General features: G+C 43.3%; 1 protein-coding gene across 1 annotated transcript; it reads left to right on the forward strand.

Annotated features, from left to right (window-relative positions):
- Positions 1–2361: 2361 nt before the first annotated feature.
- Positions 2362–26088, forward strand: TRIM42 (tripartite motif containing 42). Its single transcript, XM_047098655.1, has 5 exons — positions 2362–2702; positions 6342–7039; positions 12670–13493; positions 16701–16925; positions 26002–26088. Exons 1-5 carry the CDS (start codon positions 2362–2364, stop codon positions 26086–26088), a joined length of 2175 nt encoding a protein of 724 aa, XP_046954611.1.

The raw sequence follows: 26088 nt of genomic DNA on the forward strand, positions 1-26088 counted from the left end.
TTTCGGTTTGTGTAGATATATGTTAGTTTATTTGATCAGTTCCCTATTGATGGGTATTTGGATTGTTTCTCATTTTATGCTCTCAAAATAGTGCTATTATAAGTAACACAATGAGTGAAACTCTCTTCTTTTTTTTTTTTTTTTTTTGCCAGTATATCTTTGGGAGAGATTCTTATCACTGGAATTGCTAGGTAAAGAGATGTAATTTTGAGATTCCACTTTCATGCCCACTATGATGGCTATAATAATAATAATTTTAGGAGAACAATAACAAATTTTTGCGAGGGTGTAGAGAAATTATAACTCATATATTGCTGACAGGAACGGAAAGATGTAAAATCCATCTGTTTTGGATGCACAGTTTGGCATTTCCTCAAAAAGTTAAACACAGAGTTACCATTTGACCCAGCAATTCCACTTCTAGGTGTATACTCAAAAGAACTGAAAACATGTTCATACAAAAACCTGAACACAAATGTTCACAGCAACATTACTCATAATAGTCAAGAAGTAGGAAACACACCTATGGCCATCAATGGATAAGCAAAATGTTGTATATACCTACAATGTTATTCAGCCATAAAAAAATAAAACACCGATACATGGTAAAACATGGATGACCCTTGAACACATTATGCTAAGAAGCCAGATACAAAAAGCCATATGTTATATGATTCCATTTATATGAAATGTCCAAAATAGACAAATCCATAGAGACACTAAGTAGATATATGGTTGCCCAGAGATGTGGGAAGGGGGCATAGAAAGTGATGGGTAATGGGCACAGGGTATCTTTTGGGGGTGATGGAAATATTCTGGATTTAGCAAGTGGTGATGGTTGCACAGTCTTGTGAATATACTAAAAACCATCAAATTGTTCACTTTAAAATGGTGATTTTCATGGTAATTAAACTATATCTCAATAAAAAATTTTAAGTTAAAAAAACTAAAACAACAAGGAGCCTTACACAGACCAGTGATGAAAACGTACTATAAATCCAGGAGTAAAACTCAAACCTCTGTGCCTGGAGGATAGAGAAGAATATTTGAGAAAATTGGGAAAATGGGGGCAGGGGGGAAGCATCTCCCATGCATTGTTGGTGTCAGTAGAAACTGACACATTCATTTAAATAAGTAATTTAGTAGTAATCTATCAAAAAATAATAATAAAACACACACCCCATGATCCAGAATTTCCATTTGTAGGAACTTAAAATCAATGTGTGGCTGGCACAGTTAGCACTCAGTGAATGTTCTTTCCTAATATAAAGGTGATAATCACAGGGAGAGATAATAAATTACACAATAAACTCCTACAGCCAAATTCAGCTCTCACTTCTGCTCCCTTTTGGAAAAATACTGAGACAGTGTTTATACCATAGGGTAGTATGATCATGAAACCTTTCTCTTTTAATCTTTGCAAGCTGCATAAAGTAAAGGAAAGTGAAATTCTCCCCTAAAATATAAGGCCATTTCTAGAAATACTGAGCATATACTAAAAGCAAAGTTAAAGATGATCATGTAGAGTTCCAGCCTCTTGATAAAAGGGAGATTACGGGGAGGAAAACAGCTTGAGCCTCAGCCAAACACCATGAAGCTACAAAAAAGCCAAGAAATATTTAGAGTGACATATGCATGAAGCCTCCTGAAACTCAGCAATGACTATGCAGCAATTGACAAACAAAATGACTACTGAAAGGCATGCCTAAGTGAACTTCTATCTTTTTTTCCCTTTAATTCTTTCTCCAAATGTTGATTTCCCTTAAATGTGGCATTGCCATGATTTGTAAATACGGTGCTTTGTTCATTGCATTAAGAGTTTATTCAACGCAGAAAAGCCCAGGGAGAGGAACATCATGTCAGTCCACTCCCAGTTAACCATTCCAGACCTTTCAGTCCATGAAGACATACCCTGAAGTCAACTAGCCCAAGTGGCAGGGAAAACCTCAAGCAAAGAGAAATAGCTTCTTGAATCCACCCCATAACCCAAAAGGTGACAAACCTCCAGGATGCTGTTTGCATCAACCCTACTCTGGACCTGATCCTGTGGAAGCATGGAGTGTCCTTCAGCGGCCCCTGCCACTAGCCCCAACATCTCACCCACCCAGCATGGTGAGACATGGTGGGGAGACAGGGATTGTGACATAAGCAAATGGCCTCAGGCTGATATAGGTAAATGCCAACCCAGGAGCTTCCTAGTAGGGACGCCGCCTGTAAAGGTCTCATGACAGCCAACCTCTTGCAACCTCCAAGCTGAGGACCTCATCAGAAGGAGGAGGGACTCCTGCCTGGGAGCCCACAGGATTCTGGTAGAGAAGGCGTCAAGAGCTCTGGGCAGCCAGTAGCCATCATGTAGGCACCATGGAGACTGCCATGTGTGTTTGCTCTCCATGTTGTACATGGCAGAGATGTTGTCCTCAACTATGCTCCTGTCTGTGCTGCAAGTTCCTCTTCACCTCAGAGCGGAACTGCACCTGCTTCCCCTGCCCTTACAAAGATGAGCGCAATTGCCAGTGCTGCCACTGCACCTGCTCTGAGAACCCCAACTGCCACTGGTGCTGCTGCTCCTGGGCCAATGACCCCAACTGCAAGTGCTGCTGCACGACCAGCAGCAACCTCCAGTGCTACTACTACGAGAGCCGCTGCTGCCGCAATGCCACCATCACGTTCCACAAGGGCCGCCTCAGGAGCATCCGCACCTCGTAAGTGCCGGGCGCCCGACGGGGCCCTTGCCAGCTGTGGGCTCCATACGTACCCCCGCCCCAAGTCCCTTTCTCCCTCTGAAAAAAGGAGGCCAAGAACTTTGTAGCAATTAAGGCCTGTCCTAAACAGCCAGTGACCACATCTAGCCCTGAGTCCCACATCCACGCCCCACCAGCTGTGTGAATAGGCACTGGGCTCTCTCACCTGCACTAAATAGTAGTGGCTAATACTCAGCGTGTAAGCCACTTGCCAGGCACTGTGTGCACCCCAGCAACCCTCACAGCACGCCCACCACACCAACGAGGAAACGGAGCCTTTGGAAGGTGAAGTTGCCCAGGATCACACAGCTAGTAAGACGCAGCCAGATTTTGAACCCGGAATCTGTGTCTTAATTTAAAAATGTTGCACTGCAAAATGGAGAGTATAGGATCTGTTGTGATTCGGTGGGTTTGGGGATTAACGTATGCACCTTGTAATCTGTTACGGGATTTAAAAATATAAGTTGCCCTTTCTCTTCCTCCTCTGAACTTTTGATACCTTCAACACTTATTGGAAAAGTAGTAACTTCCACAGGCCACTTTTGACCCCTATGTCCTTTATAAGTACCCCGGACCAACTCCTGCCAGCCTTCTCATTCTTCCCACCTGGAAGTCATGCATCTCAGGGTCTCAGTTACTCACGTGGGGCATGAATGCTCTGTGACAAGCAATTGCATATTCTCTTCCTGCTCTGACCAAGGCAGTCCTTTTATGTCACATGTGAGGGGAGTTTGGAGTAGCAAGGGCAGACTTCTTAGAGAAGGAAAGATCACAGCTCAGAACCATAAGAGGAGAGCTTTTGGAGAGGCAGAAAAATGAGACGCAGGTTTGAAGCCTTTCAGGCTGGAAAAACAATTCTGTGAGTAAAGTTTCAGTGAATTCAGGAGAAGGATATGATCCATCTTGCAGTTCAGCACTTAGGAGATGCTTAACAGACACTACTCTCCATTCAGGGAGCTCTTGTGGTGTTTGCATGAGTAGAGGATCCAGGGGTTCTGGATGCAAGTCCAGAGGTTCTCAGGTGCAGAAAGTAGCATCCACATTCCTCTCTCCTGACTCAACGCCCCATTTCCTGCATATCAGCCATGGAGAGTCACTGGCCACAGTTCAACGGAGGAGGGATGACATTGGTGTTGTGGGAAGATGCCTTAGGTCAGTAACTCCCAAACTTTGCTTTACAGGAATCACCTGGGGGTCTTTACAAAGGTCCTCACTGCCAAACATTCTGATTTCATTGGTCTGGGGGATCACCTGGACATCAGAATTGTAAAAGCTACCCCAAGTGATACTAAAATGCAGATGGCCTGGAGGGATCAGAGGGAAGCCAGGAGACCTTCTGGGTGACACAGTGAGAACCCAGGTGCTAGGGGAACAGGCCTGAATTGAAGGGAGGGTGTGTGCAGAGGAGGAGAGGCCAGATATCTCAGCAAGAAGGCAAGGCTGCTGGGTCTGGTGGCTGTTTGGGCATGGAGCCACAGCCACTGAATGCCCGGGTCCAAGCCTGAGGCTTTCAGAGGATAGTCAGAGATGCTATTGCAAGTGTCAGGAGGTGGGCAGTGGGAACACTGAGGCTTGTCTTCCATCTGGCCTCTCTCCTGGTTTCTGAATCCCTGCCTCCCCCTGCTCCTCATCACCACTTCCTGCTCAACACCTTGCTCATCCAGCCCACTCTGGTCTCAAGCATCTCTTTCTCACTTTCTCATTTCTTTCCCACTTCCTTTTTGACCTCCACCCAAACTCCCTGGGCTGCCTTTCAGCCCTGCTGTTTCTTCTACCAATGTCACCTTCCCTCCCGCTTTATATTACACCATGCCATCTCCCTTTTTATATTACACCATGATTCTCAGAGTCCTACCTTCTCGAACTAAAGAGGTTCATCCAGCTACCACGTGTACAACTCACTGTCGCTCCAGTGACCCCTTTAGGGCCCAGGCAGGAGACTGAGAAAGCAGAGAGGGAATGGGCTGAGAACATCGAGGCCAGCAGGCCTAGGACCCAGCATCCAAATCCTTAAGGGATGAACTTTTCAGGAGCCTGAGTGCCACAAAAGGCATTCTCTGCCACCACAGGGCCATTCCCATTCAGTATGCTTTGGCAACACCTTTGACTGTCTGGGCTCTGAGACATAGGTCCATGGGGAAGGAGATAGGAGCATACAGGAACCTCAAGAAGTCAGAAGCAGAAGAAAATACAGCCACAATGTCAAGATCAACACCCAAATATCACTAATGTGAACAGAAAATAAGAGACAGGATCAGTCACAAATTGTATATCTGTTTACCTCCATCCCCACAGCTAATTCATTTATTTTCATAAACTGCTTTTGCCCTGATTGTAGCTTCTTAAAATATGCATTTGAATTTTACAAGTATGCTTTTACCTCATCCATGGTTCCTACAATTAAATACATGAAATCCACCTCAGACAAATAAAGAATCAACACACACACACACACACACACACACACACACACACACACACACATACAAATAATAGAACCATATACTTCTCATGGGCGTGACCACTCTTTTCCTCTACTGTGGACATTAGCTGGCCAGTACCAGAGGGGACTAATTGCCGAGGCCACATTTATTGAGTCCTTACTATGTATCAGCAGTTAGTCACTTTATCATGTCTTTATCATATCACTTTATCGGTCTGCTGGTTCTAGGCTTGGTTCTAGGGACTGACCTCCTGGTGTCCTGAGGACACTTTACCCAGCCTCTTCTGTGTTCTACCCTATATACCGTAATACTGATGATGCCAATGCCTGCCAAGCAAGAACATGCTTGTAGGTGGACAAGATTGGATTTACTGAGTCACTGCACCAAGTGAGAACATACACCATGGTGAAGAGTAAGGTGTCTCAGTAAGAAGGCATCTGCAAGTTATTATGAAATTTAGGCTCATTTCAGGTGAGGAAGTGGGGGTAAATCTCCTATCAGATATCTTAATAAAAATCTGGTTTACAAGTTGGGAAGGTCACAGGGCACCAAATGCTGCAATCGGTGAAAAAGCAGCAGTCGCTCCCATGAACCAGGATAGGCGAGAGATCTGGTCGTTTTGTGGTTTGGACGATGTTCTTGTCTTGCCTGCGTTCAAACAGGAGGAAGTGGTCTTATTTCTGCTTTGCTCCATCACAGTCCCAGAATGGCTTTGTCGGGTGTTGGTGTTCTGTACCTTTGCTGATGGGCAACAGAGCACTGAGGCCCCACTGATGGTGCCAGACCAGTCTGTCCTGCTTTCTCTTCAAAATTCACAATGTGCAGTCGTTCAACACTTACTGTGTTCCCGGGACTGCTCTCAGTCAAGCTTTGTAGGTATTAAATGTAGTTTTAGTCCCCTCAAGAAACTATAATGTGACTACTAATTTTATAACAAGGCAAAAGGCAGAGAGAGGTCAATTAACTGCCCTGAGGTCACCCAGCTAAAGGATGTTGGAGGCAGGCTTAGAACCCCAGTGCCCTGGCACAGAGCCTGTGCTCCCCACCATCACACTGGCCTGCCTGGCAGTGACCCCCAGTTCTTCCAGAGGCCAGAAATGGGGTGAGCTCTGGAGCCGACCTCCTGAAGTCCTCCCGTGTCCGCTTCTCCTTCCAGCTCCAAGACCGCGCTGCGCATCGGCAGCAGCGACACCCAGGTCGATGAGGTGAAGACGATGCCCGCCAACAGCAACCTGGTGCACCATCTCTCCTGCCCCCTGTGTAACCGGCTGCACCTGCACTCGTTCATGCTGCCCTGCAACCACAGCCTGTGCGAGAAGTGCCTGCGGCAGCTGCAGAAGCACGCCGAGGTCACCGAGAACTTCTTCATCCTCGTCTGCCCCGTGTGCAGCCGCTCGCACTGCATGCCCTACAGCCACAAGATGCAGCTGCCCGAGAACTACCTGCGCGGGCGCCTCACCAAGCGCTACATGCAGCAGCACGGCTACCTCAAGTGGCGCTTCGACCGCTCCACCGGGCCCACCCTTTGCCAGGTGTGCCGCAGTCGGCGCATCGCCTACAAGCGCTGCATCACGTGCCGCCTCAACCTCTGCAACGACTGCCTCAAGGCCTTCCACTCGGACGTGGCCATGCAGGACCACGTCTTCGTGGACACCAGCTCCGAGGACCAGGACGAGAAGATCTGCATCCACCACCCGTCCAGCCGCATCGTCGAGTACTGCAGCCAGGACAACCAGCTGCTCTGCACCTTCTGCAAGACGGCATTCCACAACGGCCACGACACCGTCAACCTCATCGACGCCTGCTCCGAGAGGGCGGCCGCCCTCTTCAGCGCCATCGCCAAGTTCAAAGCAGGTCCTGGTCCCCTCCCCTCCCCTGCACAGTCACCCCTAGTTCAGGTACTGATGGGGAGAACGGCTCCAGGCAGTCCACTTGGTGAGAGCCTCCCCCACCCGGTGGGCCAGTCCAAGCACTGGGAAACACTGAGCCAGGCTGCCAGGCACTGGCCGGGTGTGCACGCCGGGCAACCATCACCAGCCTCCTAACCTCCCTGGGCCTTGGCTTTCTCATCTATAAAATGGGCATAGCGGTAGTAACTCCACTGGGTGATTGTGAGGATTAAATGGGTTATTCTATGTGAAGCAGGCAAAAAAGTATCTGGCACATAATCAGTGCAGAAAGATTCTATAATCTTGGTTATAATCTTCATGACCTTGGGCCTCATTTCCTCCTTTGGAAAATGATGAGTTTGATCTTCCAGTATCCTGAAGTTCTGCGGGCCTTTCTAAAGGGTTTTGTCACAAAAGTTGAGTAGCCTCGGTGTTTTCCCAATTTGCAGAGGGAAAAAATTAAATCAATGTTGAGAATTATTTCAATTTAAAATTTTCCCCGACAGCGTTTTCCCCAAAACTTGCAAACACCAAAGTAAACAAACTGGTAACAAACACATAATAACAGAAAAACTCAGAAATAGCCAATAACATTCTGGTCAACGGCTGGCTTTTCCTCTGCATGCCTGCTCAAGGTTATTTTATATTGGTTACCTATAAAATAGTACATTTTGGTTAAGGGAAACTGAGCCTAGTTTCCATGCTGGAACCCAGAACAACAATATCTTGCAGGGTTCAGTAAAAAGCCTCATAATTTCTGGGTGTGGATCCACTTGATTAGACATGAGGATCTCCGGCATCCTTTTAGGGCTCTTAGCCCCTGGGAATAGCTTCCTTGAATAGAGGCCTACTTTGCCCAGGCCCTTTACAAGAAGTATGCCTGGTCTCCTCACTCCTCCTGCAGTACAGGAACTGAAATTCCCTCCATGAATAAGACAATGGGGATTCCACTAATTCACTGGCACAAGGCAACTTGTAAATGGCAGACCCAATCTATCTGACTCCAACATCCATGTTAAATCCATAACATTCCTTTGACAACCTTCTCTGTGCTAAACAGCGACCAGAATCTAAAGACTGGAGGACTGGAACACAACAGAAACCACCACCACCACTACCACCCTCACAATCTGTGGTCTATCTCATTTCCTTAAGGACCGGCCTGCATCAAGTGACCAAAGTGCCCCAGATCACCCCAGCCCTTTCCCTTTGTGTCCATGTGTAAATATGCCTGAACATATGAGTGGGACAGTTTTTCTCTGAGCTGCACATAAAGGTCCTATTGGATGTAGAGATGGGTCAGAGATGGACTTTGCTAACTCTGTCACCTAGGACCTCTCACCAGCATGGGTGTTTCAGGAATACCTTCATTTCTCAATTGCTTATACTAGGAAACATTGTTTGTCGATTGATATTTATTCTGTTTTGGAACCACCATCAGGGAAGTCTCTATATTAAAGAAACTCTATAGGAGCCACATTACCAAGCAAATGGGTAGTCCCACTGGTTCCCAGAGGGTTTCTTAAGGTGGACTCACTGCCTGGGCTCGGCTGGATTCTCTGGGGCCTCGGCATGGGAAGGGGTTGCTGCCTATAGTCTGCTGTGGCCCCCATGCAACTATAAGAGGCCTGGGCCTTTAACACAGGAGAAACCTAGGATAGTTTTCTCAGAGTCCAGAGCACCTAGAAGCCAGACAATGAAATTCAATTCAATATGAGGGGACATCAGTTCAAATTCCAAAGAGCCCAGCAATTGGAAGGACACAGGGGTTACCTTCATGGCATATCCATTTATTTATTTTTTTAATTTACATCCAAATTAGTTAGCATATAGTGCAACAATGATTTCGGGAGTAGATTCCTTAATGCCCTTACCCATTTAGCCCATCCCCCCCCCAACACCTCCAGTAACCCTCTGTTTGTTCTCCATATTTAAGAGTCTCTTCTGTTTTGTCCCCCTCCCTGTTTTTATATTATTTTTGCTTCCTTTCCCTTATGTTCATCTGTTCTGTGTCTTAAAGTCCTCATATGAGTGAAGTTATATGATGTTTGTCTTTCTCTGACTAATTTCGCTTAGCATAATACCCTCTAGTTCCATCCACGTAGTTGCAAATGGCAAGATTTCATTCTTTTTGATTGCCGAGTAACACTCCATTGTGTACATATATACCACATCTTCTTTATCCATTCATCCATCAGTGGACATGTGGGCTCTCTCCATACTTTGGCTATTGTAGATAGTGCTGCTATAAACATGGGGGTGCATGTGTCCCTTCGAAACAGCATACCTGTATCCCCTGGATAAATACCTAGTAGTGCAATTACTGGGTCCTTAGGTAGTTCTATTTTTTATTTTTTGAAGAACCTCCATACTGTTTTCCAGAGTGGCAGCACCAGCTTTCATTGCCACCAGCAGCGCAAAAGAGATCCTCTTTATCTGCATCCTTGCCAACATCTATTGTTGCCTGAGTTGTTAATGTTAGCCATTCTGACAGGTGTAATGTGGTATCTCATTGTGGTTTTGATTTGTATTTCCCTGATGATGAGTGAAGTGAAGCATTTTTTCATGTGTCTGTTGGCCATCTGGATGTCTTCTTTGGAGAAGTGTCTGTTCATGTCTTTTGCCCATTTCTTCGCTGGATTATTTGTTTTTTGGGTGTTGAGTTGGTAAGTTCTTTATAGATTTTGGATACTAACCCTTTATCTGATATGTCATTTGCAAATTCTGTCAGTTGCCTTTAATTTTGCTGATTATTTCCTTTGCTGTGCAGAACCTTTTTATTTTGATGAGGTCCCAATAGTTCATTTTTGGTTTTGTTTCCCTCGTATGGAATATCCATTTATATGTAGGTAGAGAATTTACCCTGTCCATCCTTTCTGAGGGAACCCCCTCACCCACCCCTCAAATTTTTTTAATTTAAAAAAATTTTTTTAAATGTTTATTTATTTTTGAGATAGAGAGGGAGAGAAACAGAGCATGAGCGGGGGGCAGGGTGGGGGGAGGGAGGGCAGAGAAAGAGGGATGCACAGATTCCAAAGCAGGATCCAGGCTCTGAGCTGTCAGCACTGAGTCCAATGCGGGACTCGAATTCACACACCATCAGATCATGACCTGAGCTGAAGTCAGACTCTGAACTGACTGAAAGGTGCCTCCACCCCTCAAAATTTTTTAACCAGAGTTCAAACTTGCTTTTAAGGACTCAACTTATTTTGGGGGAAGGTGCCATAAATCTACATTTTAAATAAATCTTCAAGTAATTCAAAATCAGGTGATCTGACAATACACTGAGAAACTCTGGGTCCTGGAGGAAAGATCTAGTTTGGGTCGATTGAAGCTGTGGTGTCGATCCCCAGGTGCACAATGGAACCCCCTGGAGAGCTTTACTAACTAGGGCCAGCAGCAATGACACCATCCAGGAGCCCGGTAGGCTTGCAGAACCTCAGGCCTCACCCATACCGATTTTGTGGGAATCTGCACTTTTAACAAGATCCCCAGAAGATTCCCGGCAGCTGCTAACTGCCTCACCTGGATTCCTGAGCCCCAACTCAGGCCAATTCATAATCTCAGCAAGTGAGGCCAAGAGGAGAGTTTTCTTTAAAGTTCTCCCAGAAGATTCTAGTGCTCACAGAGGACTGAGAACCATGACTGGAACAATTAAGAACATAGGCTTTGGACTCAGATAAATAGAATTAGAGACAGGCCTTGGTTTCTCCCATATACTTGCTGTGTGACACTGGACAGTAACTTAATCTCCCTGAGCCTTAGTTTCCTTATCTATCAATAGGAACAATATCTTCCTCATAGGAAGATACATGTAATGTATTATAATAGAGAGATATGATCCATAATATGTGAATTATATAGATCTGGCCCATAATATTTAATAAATAATAGCTACTTTTAGTGTATTTCCTGAGAGAGATATGGACTTAACTTTGCTCTAGGACCAGCTCTTGCAAAGCTGCCATATTTGTAAGATGGGAGGAGGGGTGCTTCTGGCCTCCTCTTTCTTTTCTCGTGGTGCTGCCTCTTTCCCCCTCACCTGAGGAATTTTTATGCTACCTCTCGGGACTTTACATAAACTTAATTAATCTCTAATGAAGCAAGGAATTTCCTATGCAAGATTCTTTGGCAGTGAATAACTATTGAATAGCCAAAGAAATTAATGAACAAAGTGGAATTTCAGCTGCCATAAGCCACAGTAGGGCTTGCACTGGGGAGGGCAGGAAGCATTTCTCAGCTCCTCTGCAATCACCCTGATAGTTTCCTGTTCAGCCCCTGTCTGCATTGCTTCCTCATCCCTCGTGTGCCAGCCTGAGGGAGGAGGTGGGCAGAGGAAATAGCAGCTTCACAAAATAGGCCGGAGAGTAACACTTACCCCAATGATGTCAGAAAACAGGACAGAATGGCTTTCACTCAATAAATACCTTTCAAGCCCTTCTACACACCCTAGTCATAGTGATAACTAAGAGAGCCATGCTCCCTATTCTCATGGTCTGATAGGACTCCTGGGTTTCTCTTACTCAAATGCACATCATTGTTAAAATGGCCACAACCCACAAAGGTCCAGCTGACTGTGCACCTGGGAATATGTTAAGAACAAAGTACAGAAAAATCTTGGGCACGCCTACTCCTGAGTAAAATCTGATGAGGATTATAGCCCATCAATTCACTACCAAGTTGGCCTATCAAGGGAGGACCTTACCTTTAGACTAGGCCACAGAAGGTTGACATGTCTTCACATCACTGTCACTGCCTGATGCCTAAATCACTGTAAAGCCAACAAAGGTACTCATTTCAGAGAGATGTACCACATACTCCCAATCATAGCATCCTCTACACTATAGTATCCTTGGATTTATGAGTGTCTTGAGCATCGGTGCCCTCTCATATTCATATCTGTATCCCTAGTACCTTGGAAGGCATGTGACATAGGTATCCAGTAAATGTTTGTTGAATGACTGAGTGAACTTAAAATCCAAAAACCATGTAAGAGGATCCAGAACAAACTGGGTTCTCTTTGAAGTGCAATAGCAGACTCTTTTTTAGAAAGAAATGAGGAAAAGGCAAGAGAGGAAGCCCAGCTGATTTCCTACTGTTGTCTAGGGCTGGGTTTTGGTGAATGAGGCCAGGCAGCATTTAGAAGAAGTCATCAGAAATTTAGTTCTTTCTCTTGCCCCTGCAGAAGCTTAGCTTTCACACAGGGAAAACCAGTCACTTTGAGACATCACCTCTTCTCAAGTCCAACATGCTGACACGTGATGTCTGAAACTCATATCAAGGGTGGCCTTGAACTTTCAATTCCAACCCAGAGCCGCAGGGGTTACTATAGCTATAACTATGCCAAGGAAAGAAAGGCTGGGACTCCTGAGGGAAGTATTAGACAAGGAGGCGGCGGTGGGGGGGGAGGGGGGGATCCTGAGGGAGGCCAGATGCATCTCATAAACCTGTTCAGGCCTATTGCAGTTCAACTACAAGTGCCCTCCCTCCCTCTCCACCCACTTTCATGGAATCTGAGGGAATTCCCTGCAGTCAGCTTTGACACCTGGGGAGATGAAAATTTTAACCAAAGTAACTAACCTGGTTGTTTTGCAGTCCGCTATGAGATTGATAATGACCTAATGGAGTTCAACATTTTAAAAAACAGCTTTAAAGCGGACAAGGAGATGAAGCGAAAAGAGATTCGAAATGGATTTCTCAAGCTGCGCAACATTCTACAGGAGAAGGAGAAGTACATCATGGAGCAGATAGAGAATCTAGAGGTGTCCAGGCAGAAGGAGATTGAAAAATACGTGTACGTCACAACCATGAAAGTGAACGAAATGGATGGTCTGATCGCCTATTCCAAGGAAGCACTGAAGGAGACAGGCCAGGTGGCATTCCTGCAGTCGGCCAAAATTCTGGTGGACCAGATCGAGGATGGCATCCAGAGCACTTTTAGGCCTGACCCACAACTCCGGCTACACTCCTTGCACTGCATGCCCTTGGACTTCGCTGAGCTCTCCAATGCCATCCACCAGCTCTTCCCCACAGGGCCCAGGAAGGTATGCTCCTCAGGGGAGTCCCTGCCCTCCCCTTATCCCACGCACTCAGAAATGATGATCTCCAGGAAGGTCACTTTCAGCACTCACAGCTTTGGCAACCAGCAGATATACCAGCGAAGTTCCTCCTTGCTGTCCTTCAACACCACCAGTGGTGAGAAGGCCAAAATGGGTCTGGAAGCCTATGGGCGAGCCCAGTCAGCCACACCTGCCAAACCCACAGATGGCCTCTGTACCTACTGGAGCGCAGGGGCAGAAAACCAGCCTGTGCAGAACAGCAGCAGCTTCCACAACTGGTACTCATTCAATGATGATTCTGTGAAGACCCCAGGCCCAATTGTCATCTACCAGACTCTGGTGTATCCTAGAGCTGCCAAGGTAAGGAAGGCTCTGGGCCCATGAGGAAGGCAGGAGGATGGGCGGTATGGAATGGAGGTGGGTAGTCAGAAAAGGTTGCACTTACCTCTTTGACCTCTGGGGTTCAGTCACTCAAATCTGCTCCTAAATTCCTAAAATCTTAAGTAGCACAATATTGGCTTAAACCAAATAATGTATTTAACTCATAGTCAAAAATCTATCTGAAGGCCCCAACCCCATTTCAAATGCAACCCAATTTGGGAACCAAAGTAATTTGAAGAGACTGCTTGGAGGGTGTAATGTTTCCCAGGGGCAAAGCCTGTAATTGTAGAGAGAACACAGAAAATCCAATTAGAAATATAGGCTCCATTATCTATCAGCAGTGATTCCTCTAAATTGCTACCTTTCCTAAAGAAAGTATTCATACTCTCTATGATTTGGAAAGAATAGAAGGATAATCCCCAATGGAATTCCAATTCTAATCTCATAAGATTCAGTTTTAGAGGGAGGGAGTGTTGATCTCTCACAGACCTCTACAACTGCCATCATCTGACTTCAGGAGACATGACTCCTCCTTGACCCTCTTGACCTAACACAGACAAATAACCTTTCCCTTAACATTCCATTCAAATCCAGCTGAACCTAAATCAAACTGTTTATAGAATATGTTATTAAAGTTCAAGGAAGGAAAAAGATTAACTTGCAATTAGAGATCCTGTTGGAGCATAACTTGCCTCTCTTGGGGTTCCCTACAGGGACATCTCCCAGGCCAGCCCATGGCCTGCTTTCATGTGGCAGAGCCCATCTTTTGCCCTCATAATCTGAAAACATTCCCAAAGACTTTTAGCATCCTTGAAGTCTAAACCATTGGTTCTCAAACATTAATGTGCACCTGGAGGTCTTGTTAAAATGCAGATTCTGTTTTAGTGGGTCTCAGGGGGCCCTGAAATTCTGTTTCTAACAACCTTCCAGGTGCTGCCATTGCTGCCAGTCTGCACACCACACTTTAGTATCAAGGGTCTAAAAACAAGAAAATGAAAGCCAGACACTGACCAAGCTTTACTTTGCTGTTCTCCTGAGACATCATAATCTATGTTTTAGAGTCTATAATCAACAGCAAGAATGACCTTACTCTGAAAAGTAGAATATACCTTCCCATGGGCTATCAGACACAGCAAAGTATCTCTACCCTTCATATAAGAGACACCTACAACTGAGTAACCAAACCTTCATTTCCAAATGATACCTGATCAGCAAAGCCTCCAGTGTATGTGACATTAGCTCAGTGATGGCATTAGGTCTCTCCATGCAACTTAGACCTGGGAGATTGGCAGTTTCTCGCTCTGGTGATGTCTGCCCCATAATTGGGCTTGGAAAACAGTCACCCCATGCCACTGGTTAGTGGTCCCTGCAAGAGCCCAAGAAAGGGGCCTAGGAAAGTCAAGTCATTGCCTGTCAAGAGAGGACACCTAAATCTACGGCCAAATAGTGGTATTTGATGTGAAGATATCAGTGATCCCTATTAGGATCATGGAATGGAAATCATACAGGAATCCTAGTGTTTAGTGATGCCGAAGATGAAATCTGTGCTGACTTCTGTCTCAAATGATGGTTGACTAATAGCCCACTTTAGGCTTTTGGCATAGAAAACATTCTCAAAGTTAGTCTTATAACTTGTCAAATACGTATCTTAAAAATCCTAAGGATTTTTTCCTAAAAACTCAATTTTATTTCTAGAAAACTTTCCCATAGAAATGATTAAAAATTCAGGTGAAGATTCATGCCCCCAAAGTCCTCATTGCATCATTATTTATTGGAGTGTAAAATTAGAAACAACCTAAATGTTCGACTACTGAAAGATTAAATCACTTATGGGACAGCTGTTAAAATGGTGCTTTACTAAGTTTTTAATAATATAGGGAAATGTATAAAATATAAAAAATGAAAGGAAGCAGGAATCAAAGCAATATAATCCAAACTGTATGCATTTCTGTATTTGTGAATGTTCTAAAATTGGAAGGAAATGAATTTTGAACTGAATTTTGGGATTATAAGTGATGTTTATTTTTGTCCCTTGTATTTTTTCTGCATTTTCCAAGTCTTTTATAATGAGTATGTTTGTTTTGATACTCAGAAAAAAATAAGTTAATTTTTACTGACAAGTTATACAAATTTATAAAAAGTTTTAAAAGTATAAATATATAAAAATAACTACAAATTAATTATAAATTCACAAAACTTTATGCACTTAGGAGTAATTTTATTTTTATTTTATTTTTTTTTCAACGTTTATTTATTTTTGGGACAGAGAGAGACAGAGCATGAACGGGGGAGGGGCAGAGAGAGAGGGAGACACAGAATCAGAAACAGGCTCCAGGCTCTGAGCCATCAGCCCAGAGCCTGATGCGGGGCTTGAACTCATGGACCGCGAGATCGTGACCTGGCTGAAGTCGGACGCTTAACCGACTGCGCCACCCAGGCGCCCCTAGGAGTAATTTTAAATTAACTTTATAAACATAATAACATTTAAATTTGTTAAAGCTTAAAGAATACAATATCTGTTTTGAAATATAATCATTTTAAAATATTTATGTGCCAGACACAATCTGCTAATTGATATTTGTTAATATATCTCTTTCCGAAAGCTGATATATTATGTTTTGAGTGTGAATATATATTCTTCATGCCTTGGGTAAGCCATTGCACCTCTCTGGTACTCTACTTCCTTATGTGTAAAATACAGGCTTGGAACAGATACACTTTTCATTGTCTAGTAGTCTGTGGTTCTATTGGAATTTGCTAAATGTAACCTTTCTGAGCCTCAACTGTAAAATAGGATAATAAAATCTCCCTTCCAGGGAGTTGTGATGACTAGGTGAGTTAGGCAATGTCTGACACAGAATCTGACGCATAGAAGGTATTCAATAAATGGCAGCTACCTTGGTTAATGGTGTCAAGAGAACAATGGTCACTGCCATGTTGACTGATGGTAACAGAACCCAGAGGAGCATTCTTCTGTTCTTGAAATGCATTATGAGCATCATGTCAGGTCTTATCAGGTAGCCTTTAAAGACTGCTGCACATAGTCCACATTGAAGTCCTCAGCAGCTAGAGGGGATGGGGTCAGCTTAAATCCGCCCCACTGATAGTTAATGACACAAATCTTTATGGGAAAGAAAACTGAATGGTGTATATTAGTACCACACCCATATGTTCATTGCTTCATAGGTTTATTGGACATGCCCAACAGAAGATGTGGACTCTTTTGAGATGGAATTTTATGAACTCGTTACTACCCCTCCTAACAATGTACAGACAGAGCTCTGTGGGCAAATTCGGGATATAATGCAGCAGAATCTGGAGCTGCACAACCTGACCCCCAACACTGAGTATCTGTTTAAAGTTAGAGCCATCAACAATAATGGTCCTGGACAATGGAGTGACATCTGCAAGGTACTGTGCACATTTTTTTTCTCAGGCTTTCTTTGTAAGCTCTGGATGCAGCTCTGTCAGGATGATCACAAGATCACAGAACCCACAGTGTGACTGCCCCCTCTAATCCCAGAAAACTTGTTAACTCAGAGTCAAAGAGAGGGCTGCTGGCCTCAACCAACTTGGCAAATGAGGCCTAAGAATTGTTAGTTCAGTTTGATTCAAAAAACATTTAGGCCAGGCATTCTGTTAGGATGTAGAGATTCTGAGGAAAATAAGGCATAATCCTTACCTTCAAGGAGCTCAGGGTCTATTAAACAAATAATTGTGATATGAGAAGGACAAAAAAAGAGTTCATTGTTAATCCCAGTGGTGATTCAAAGCAAGCGTAGGGTGCCAGATTTAACAGACATAAATAGAGGGCACATACAACAAATAATTTTTAATGTAAGTATGTCCCATGCAATATTTTATTTGTTGTTTATCTGAAAGTCAAGGAGTAACCACTGAGCATGTCAGAATGGTATCCCCCAGAAAAAGGGACATGATTATTCCTATCTTTCTTTGTGATTTGAAGCTGACTCTTCTTTATATCTCTGGGGGATATATGTTCATGAGTATAATTTTATTGATACTCAAAGGAGAAAAGGAAGAAAAATACCAAGGGCTATCGTACTGTAGAACCATAATGATGTTCTTTGGGATACCAGTAGATTATGGCTTAATCAGGAATTCTTTAGAGGAAAGACAGTAAGTTCATTCATTTCAGCTTTTGAAAAGGGAAACGTATGGTACAGAGAAAGAGGAGTCTCATGAGACCACTTCCAGCCAGGACAAACATCTAATCCTCAAGGGAACTAGAAAGCCATCAGTTTCTTTCCCTTCCTCTGTCCATCTCTCTGTCGCGGTCTCTGTCTCTCTGTCCTCCCTCTGCCCACACTTCCACGTCTGCTTCTGTCTGAATCTGCACCACTTTCAGCTAGTTTGTAGTATTTCCTCCCCTAAATTCAGCTTGCTTGTGGCTTTGGATTGTCCTGGCCCAACTTCTGTGTGACCAACACAGTATAACTAGCAACCCTCCCTTTGTCTCAGGACAAATGTTTGCAGAAGAGAATCTGATTGGTTGCTACTTCTAGTGATGAGGGAAGCACAAGGTAGGGTGGGGGCAGGATTATGCTGTAGGTCATTGTACCAGTAGCAAATCAGCTGAAGGCAGAGGCTCTCTAGTCCGTCTGGACTGCTTCTGGAGCCAGCACCCACATGAACCCCTTCCCACTCTCATGGAGGCCAGATACTCACCTGGGCAGGAGGCAGAAGGAGAAAGTCGGCCTGCCTGCTCCTCTCACTCTACCCCAGCCAGCTACCCTGTCAATTGCCCAATTCTTGTTGCCACCCTTCTTTCCCAAGCATGGAACACCCACAGCTGCTACCATATTTTGCAGCATGTCCTTTCGACTATGGATTTTTCCTTCATCTAATTCCATCTGCCTTCTCATTTTTTAGAAATTCCTCAGGGGCGCCTGGGTGGCTCAGTCGGTTGAGAGTCCGACTTCAGCCAGGTCACGATCTCGCGGTCCGTGAGTTCGAGCCCCGCGTCGGGCTCTGGGCCGATGGCTCGGAGCCTGGAGCCTGCTTCCGATTCTGTGTCTCCCTCTCTCTCTGCCCCTCCCCCATTCATGCTCTGTCTCTCTCTGTCTCAAAAATAAATAAACGTTAAAAAAAAAAATTAAAAAAAAAAAAAATTCCTCAGACATGTCTTGCCCATGAAAGGCACTCAGTGCTGTTACTAATATTTTTAAATGTATCTCCTGTCGTTTTTACATGCTAGGCACAAGGACAGGGAGTGGAGAGACTGAAGTGTGTCGGCCCGTCTTAAGTAGATGTTTTGTCCTCCCTCTTAAGCTCTGAACTCCCTGAGAACAAACTTCACATCTAATTCATCTCTCTTTCTCCCACAATGCTTACCACAGCAATGTGCATATCATAGGTTCTTAATGGTTATTGAATGAATACATGACTGAAAATGTGATCAAACAAATGAATATATGAATGAATGTCTAAATTAAAGAGTGAAGAAATAAATGGATGAATAAAATTAATAATTACAAAGTACCATAAGAAGCCCAAAAGCTAAGTGTTTTATGCAATCAGTCAAGAAGTAACATTCCCCCTAAAATTGTGTTTATGCGATTAATTTGTACTCCCTATATGGGAAGGAAACTCATTCCAGTTTCTTTGCTTTTTAACACAATTTCTAAATGAGCAGAGCACTAATTAATGAGGTTTTCTGGAAGCTTCATTTTTATCTGACTTGCAGAGCTGCAATATAGATTTTTCCTTCAGAAGTAATTCTTCCTCCCTCTTTGTGATTATATTAGCATTCTAGGGGAAACACTGGTTTCCTTAACATTTGTCATGATTTGCATAAGTAAAGGCTTCAATAGCAAATGAAAATAAGATGGTGTGTTTGAATGACATTTATAAAGCTTCATAAAAGTAATGACTTCAGTTCTTTCCCATAAAATCGAAATACTTTTCCTTTGGCATCGGTCCTATGCAGGTATTCCTGAAAGGTTTCATTTAAAATGCTGTAATGAGGTAGCAGAATCATTTCTTATCCAAAATACAATATTTCCATCATACATACTTTTGAAAAGGAAGCGAAATAACACCTTTCATATTTGATTTTCATAGTCTGTGACTTGCTGATTTTTTTAAGGGATTTTATTTGAAGTATAATATACAAAGCATGAAAATTAACGTGAATGCATTTTAAAGGTCCCATTTATTGAAGGCCGACTCCCTGTCAGATACTGTGTATTCGTTACCACTGATCATGCCAACCACTGGAGGTGGGGAATTATTGCCTCTATTTTACAGATGAGGAAACTTAGGCTCAAGAGGGAAAGTGCTCTCATGTAACTGAAGAAAGAGTTGAGTGGGAACTCAGTTCTCATCCAAGGCTGGAGCTCTTTGTTCTCCTGCACCACAGTCAGATTCAGCTAAATCTGGGCCAGTGGGCCCCACCCTGGGGACCTGGCACCTCATTCTGGGAGAATATTGTCAAAGCCAACAGCTGTGAGAGCAGGAGTTTTTTTCTGAGAGGCAAGATTGAGCGTTGGACTTGACCTGGTGTGCCATGGCCCAAGGCCCAACTCCACTAGGCTGTAAGCCCAAGGTGGACAGGTGCCTTGCTGGCCTTCCTCACTCCTCTCGGCCCACAACCTTCAGCCAAGAGTCTCTTACATCCAAGAGCCTGATAGTTTTGAAGGAATGAAGAAATGTGTTTTTAGGCAAGTCATATATCCTTTATCCTCAGTTTCTCTTCCTGTTCTTCCTCTAATCCGCAGGGTACCTCCTGACCACCATCCACGTTTCTGAAAAGAGCCTCCTTACTTTGTCTCCCTCTGACTTCAAATCTCTGCTAACTTCCAGGAAGTCTTCCCATGACAAACCTAACTTTCTATCTGTGCATTGGTTTCCCATTGCCACCATAACAAATCAGCAGCTTAAGCAATACAAACTTACTTATTATCTTACAATTCTAGAGATCAGAACTTCAAAATGGGTGTCACCCAGTAAAATCAAGGTGTGAGCAGGGCTGTGTTCCTTCTGAAGACTCGGAAAAGTTTATTTTCTTGCCTTCTCCAGCTGCTAGCATCAGCCCACATTCCTGGGCTCATGGCCCCTTCCTGCATTTTCCAAGGTAGCAACATCAGGTTGAGTCCTTCTTACACCTTCATCTCTCTGGCTCTCTTCTGGCTCCCTCTTTCTTTGAAGGACTCTTGTGATAACATTGGACCAACCTGATGATTCAGCATAATCTCTGTCTTAAAGCCAGCTGACTAGGAACTTTAATTCCCCTTTACTGTGACACATAACACATCCACATGTTCCCAAGATCACAACGTGGATATCTTTGGGGGCCAAAATTCTGCCTACCTCAGTCTATAAACCAGATATCCTCAGCTACATCACATTTGGAGGTAAAAATTCAGGCCTAACAATAGTCACAAACTGCTACTTTTCTGGGCTTTTCCTGATTACCTCTTCAGGAAATGCACCCATTCCTGCCCGCACTCATCCCCGCAAATTCCTCCCCAGTCTGTATTGGGGGTCACCTCTGGTGTCTCCCATGTGCTCAGGAAACAGCCCTGCCAACTACTCTCAGTCTCTGCAGTGCTGACCCCTTCCTGCCCAGGCTAGAACTCTAGGCACAGAGCCAGGCTGCCTGGCCTTCCTGGGCATCTTACCTGGGTTTCATGAAATCCCCCTACTGGTTTTACCTCTGTCTCTACTTCAGACCTCCTGTCCAGGCTGAGATATGCATCTTCAGGAGGTGGGGTTGCAGGGCAATCTGAGAGACCAACACTATCCCACACTATCATACACTCAGAATAACTGCCCCAAACCTACCTCACCCACCCACATACTCACAGCCACCCCCTGCCCTGAAATGAGAGAAAAATGGTTTGCACTCCCTATCTCCTTAGGATTTATTCTTTTCCAAATTGCTGCTTGATCCTTCATGCAAATAGAGAATCCTATCACCTGCTCTCTACTTGCTCTGCAGAAAGACATGAACCCTGGAGTGAGGATAATTTAGATCAAGCTGGACCTATTACTTTTAACTTCATACACAGAGGGTTGAATTAATCATACACTTCAGTTCATGGTCCATTTTCAACAATGGCCTATGCAAGGCCCTTTTCTTGTCTATGTATGTATTCCCTTCTGCAGCCATTCCTTCCCAGACATCCATTCTAATACGTTTCATGTATATCTTATTGCTTTTATGAGTTCTTACATGGTATGTATTGTTTTGAATGTGCTGGTAATTTGCACAAATAGTGTTGTGCTACTTAACCCTACTTTGTTTCTCACCTTTTCTCCCAGAACACTGTGTTTTTTATGCTGTAGCAATGTAGTTATACACATTTAGTCCCTTACTCCTAATGTGGCCTCATCTTTCACAATGTGCATTTGGGCACCATATTTCACCTGTTCACTTAGCCAAGACAGACACCCAGATGATCTCCAGTAATGATGCAGTGAACAGCCTCATTCGTGGCACTTTGTGGGCAGGATAGGGGTATGAGAATTTCTCTGGAACATTGTATTTGTTTGCTAGGACTGCCATACTAAAATGCTACAGGTTGGCTGGCTTACACAACAGAAACTTATTTTCTCACAGTTCTGGAAACCAGAAGTCCAAAATCATGATGTTGGCAGGTCTGGTTTCTTCTGAGGCCTCTCTCCTTGGCTGGAGACACTTGCCTTTTCCCTGAGTCCCTCACATGGCCTTTTCTCTATGCCAGTGCACCTTTGGCAGGTCTCTGTGTGTCCACATTTCCTCCTTTTATAAGGACACCAGTCAGATTGGATTAGGGCCCTCCCTAATGACCCCATTTTAACTTAATCACTTCTTTAAAGGGCCTCTCTCCAAATACAGTTGACCCTTGAACAACATAGGTTTGAACTGTGTGGGTTTACTTATACACTGACTTTTTACAGTACAGTACTATATTTTCTCTTCCTTATGATTTTCTTAATAACATTTTATTTTACTATCTTACTTTATAGTAAGAATACAGTGTATAATAAATACATAAAATATGTTAACTGACCATGTTAATGGACCAATTGACCAAGTCATCAGTATGGCTTCTGGTCAGCAGTAGGCTAATAATAGTTAAGTTCTGGGGGAGTCAAAAGTTATACATGGATCTTTGACTGCATGGGGGTCAGTGCCCCTAAGCCCTGCATTGTTCAATGGTCAACTATACAGGCACATTCTGAAGTACTTGGTGTAGGACTTCAACATATGAATTTTGGGAGGACATAATTCAGCCCTTATTAGAATATACCATGAGTGAAATTGCTGGATCACAGAGTATGTGCATACTTGATTTAAATGTGTGCATGAATGTGTCCATAAGGAATGAATGAGGGACCCTATAGCCTAAGCCCCACCTGTATGTGGCATGGTCCAGCTTTCTACTATTTTGTTAATCCAGTGGGTACAAAGTGAGATAATCTCCTTACTGTTTGAAATTTCATTTCACATGCTTGTTAGTTTTCAGGATTTCCTCTTCTGTAAATAGCCTGCTAAATATCTTTCACCCATTTTTCTATTGCATTTGTTCTTTTTCTAGGTGATTTGCAGTATGTTCTTAAATATTCCAGATAATGCTTTTAGACATTGCTAATATCTTCTCTGTTCTGACATTTGCCTATTAACTTTGTTCATAGTGTATTTCATGAAACAACAGAAAACTTCCATTTTGATATGACTGAAGTCATCAATTGTTTTTTTCTTCTGGTTTGACCTTTTGAAGTTTTATTTAAGAAAGTCCTTCCATAGGCTTAGTTCACAAAGATAATCTTCCTCATATTCTTTTATTATTCTTTTATTAACTTTCACTTTACCTGTCAAACTTAGGACTTTAATCCATCCAGAGTCCACCTTTGTGTGTAGTGCCAAGTAATGATGCACATTTTTGACCATCTAGTGAGGCAGTTTTTCCAATAGCATCTACCAAGCAATGTCTTTTCCATTAGTATATGGTAAATGTGCCACTGCGATCTTATATTAAAGTGCCATATATTCAAAAGTTGTCTCTGAGCTCTCTATAGTCTCCTGTTGGTCTATTTGTCTGTTTTTATGTCAATACCACACTGGTTTTATTGTTTAACCTTAGCTTTCTGCTTTGTCTTGATGAACTGCTAAGGTAAGTCTACCCATTACCCTTCTTTCTATTTTAAGGTTTATTTATCTAATCATAGGAATTTGTTCCTTCATATAAATTTTGGAGCGAGTAATTGAATTCCTAAAAAAAAAAAAAAATCCAGATAGAATTTGATTAGGATAGCATTGAGTCTCTAAGTTAATTTGGAGACATTTGATATTTTTGTAATAGGTCTGACATTTATTAAATCATCTTCAATGTGCTTTACTAGGGCTTTTAAATTCTTCTCATAGAGGTACTATATGTTCCTGGTTAACCAGATAGTTGACAGACTTTGTAGATATTATGAATGTTATCTTATATTTGATTATATTTTCTAATGTATTGCTGGTTTAGAATAAAAGCCATTGGTGTTTGGAGGTTAATCTTGATTCTAGAAATCCTGATAAACTCTCTTATTATTCTGAGAGTCTATCTGTTGATTTTGCTTGCTTTTCCAGGCTATGGTCCTATCATTTATGAATAATGATAGTTATATCTCTTTCTTACAATCCTTGAACCTCTATTTCTTTTCTTTCCCTATACCTTTGGCCAGGGCCATGAGTCCTACAGAAAATAGAGGCTGAACTACTTGATATCCTTGTCTTATTCCTAATCTTAATGTTTCTCCATTGAGTTATGATGATTTTTAATTTAGTTTTTGTGGTGTATAATTCTCATTGAGTTAAGGAAATTTCCTTCCACTTCTTAATTGCTGAGAGCTTGTACAACCTTATGCAATTTTTTTTGTATTATTTGAGACAATCATATGATTCTTCTCCTTTAGGCATTAATGAAATGAATTACATTGATTTTCTGATGTTAATCTTGACTTGCATTCATGGAATTAACCCCATGTGATCATGCTGTGATTATTTAATATACTTGGTTTTACTCAGCTCATATTTTATTTTGGATTATTGTATCTATGATCATAAGTGAACTAGCCCTATAATGTCTTGCCTATATTGTTTTTATCTGGCTTCAGAATCAATATCTTATTAGCTTAATAAAATGAGGTAGGAAGCTTTTGCTCTTTTCCTGCTTTCTAGAACAAACTTTTCTTAAAAGTGTCTTAGAATTCATTTGGAAAACCATCTGAGCATTTTGGGTAAGGAAGGGGATGTCAATTATTTCAATTACTTCAGTATCTCATAGACTGTTCTCTGTTTCTTTTGTCCTTTTTCATATGATCCCCTTGTTCATAGACACGCCCCAATCCTTACTGCTCCATCCACACATCACACATGATCTTTGTCTCTGGAGACCCTGACTATGACAAAATTCAACTCCCCTATGTTGTATGAGTCAATTCCCAACTCTGCCACAACACTGTTATTCCTTCATTATCACCCACCCCCATTGCTCAGTGTGTTTCTTTAACACTATTTTTATTACCCTTACCAGGGCTGTCTCTTTGTGTTATCTCAATTTTTATCCAGCAATGGGTAACATAAAGACTTACTAGCTTTGTATATAGGGACATTGTACAAACATCGCTCTTTGCCACCCAAACCACACCTCCACCCCATCTGCCCTGTGAGTCCTGATTCATCTAGACAGAGCCTACTGATCCAGTGGGCTCTCATTCCTGGATCTCAGCCTCACTCCCTAACCGCCTCTTCAGTCAATGTGTACAGGGAAGGAACGGGAATGCTGCCAGACCAGAGGCATGGAGAAACCTAGCACCTTCAAAGAAAAGCAGGGAGATCCACGTGTAACGCTGAGTCGGTTAGACTTGTAAGAAACTTGCTCAGTGCAGTCTCCCCTTTCCAGGTAGTTCTGACCACTCACTGCGATCACAGACAGTGTGAACCATCAGAGGGAGGCAACTGGCAGATATACATATTGTGGTTCTATTCACCTTTCATCCACTTCTCTAAGAAGCTTCTCTTTACCATAGCCAATGTTGGGATTACAGAGATGAAAGATGGTCACTTCCCCCACACCCCAGTCAGAATGCTCAGTCTGTTAAGAGTCAAACACATTTGATGGAATTTACAAATGATAAGAGCTACGACAGAAGCAATCTCCAGGGGCTGGGGGTCACCTGGAGAGCTATTCTATGGTGAAGCCCACCTGGGGTCACAGCATGCAGTTAAATGAGGTGTCTTTTAAGGAAATGGAACCTGGTCTGTGAAATCCCAGTCTCACCACATATTAGGTATGTGACTTTAGAAAAGTGAGAAGTTACCCAGTCCTTCTGAGCCTCAGTTTCCTCTCACTCATACAGTGGGGTCAGTGGCACCTGCTTCATGAAGACTTAATGAGATGTTGTGTGTAGGGTCTGGTGCACAGCAGTGGCCAAGCTCCTGGAAGCTGCTGTTTCCCTTGTGACTGGTGCCATGGTTCTCTGCTTCTGATTGCAGGTGGTAACCCCAGATGGGCGTGGGAAGAACCGAGCTAAGTGGGGCCTGCTGAAGAACATCCAGACTGCCCTCCAGAAGCGCTTCTGA

The sequence above is a fragment of the Lynx rufus genome, unplaced genomic scaffold (assembly GCF_022079265.1).
Source record: "Lynx rufus isolate CCGP_SWC_20201006 ecotype Redwood Valley unplaced genomic scaffold, mLynRuf1.p SCAF_5, whole genome shotgun sequence".
Classification (NCBI taxonomy): domain Eukaryota; kingdom Metazoa; phylum Chordata; class Mammalia; order Carnivora; family Felidae; genus Lynx; species Lynx rufus.

What these genes read in the sequence shown, in the direction of transcription:
- TRIM42 (XM_047098655.1), top strand. Translation starts at nt 2,362, where the DNA reads ATGGAGACTGCCATGTGTGTTTGCTCTCCATGTTGTACATGGCAGAGA. An exon ending in TGTATCCTAGAGCTGCCAAG is followed by an intron (nt 13,494 to 16,700) that starts GTAAGGAAGGCT and finishes ATTGCTTCATAG; the next exon opens with GTTTATTGGACATGCCCAAC. An exon ending in AATGGAGTGACATCTGCAAG is followed by an intron (nt 16,926 to 26,001) that starts GTACTGTGCACA and finishes TTCTGATTGCAG; the next exon opens with GTGGTAACCCCAGATGGGCG.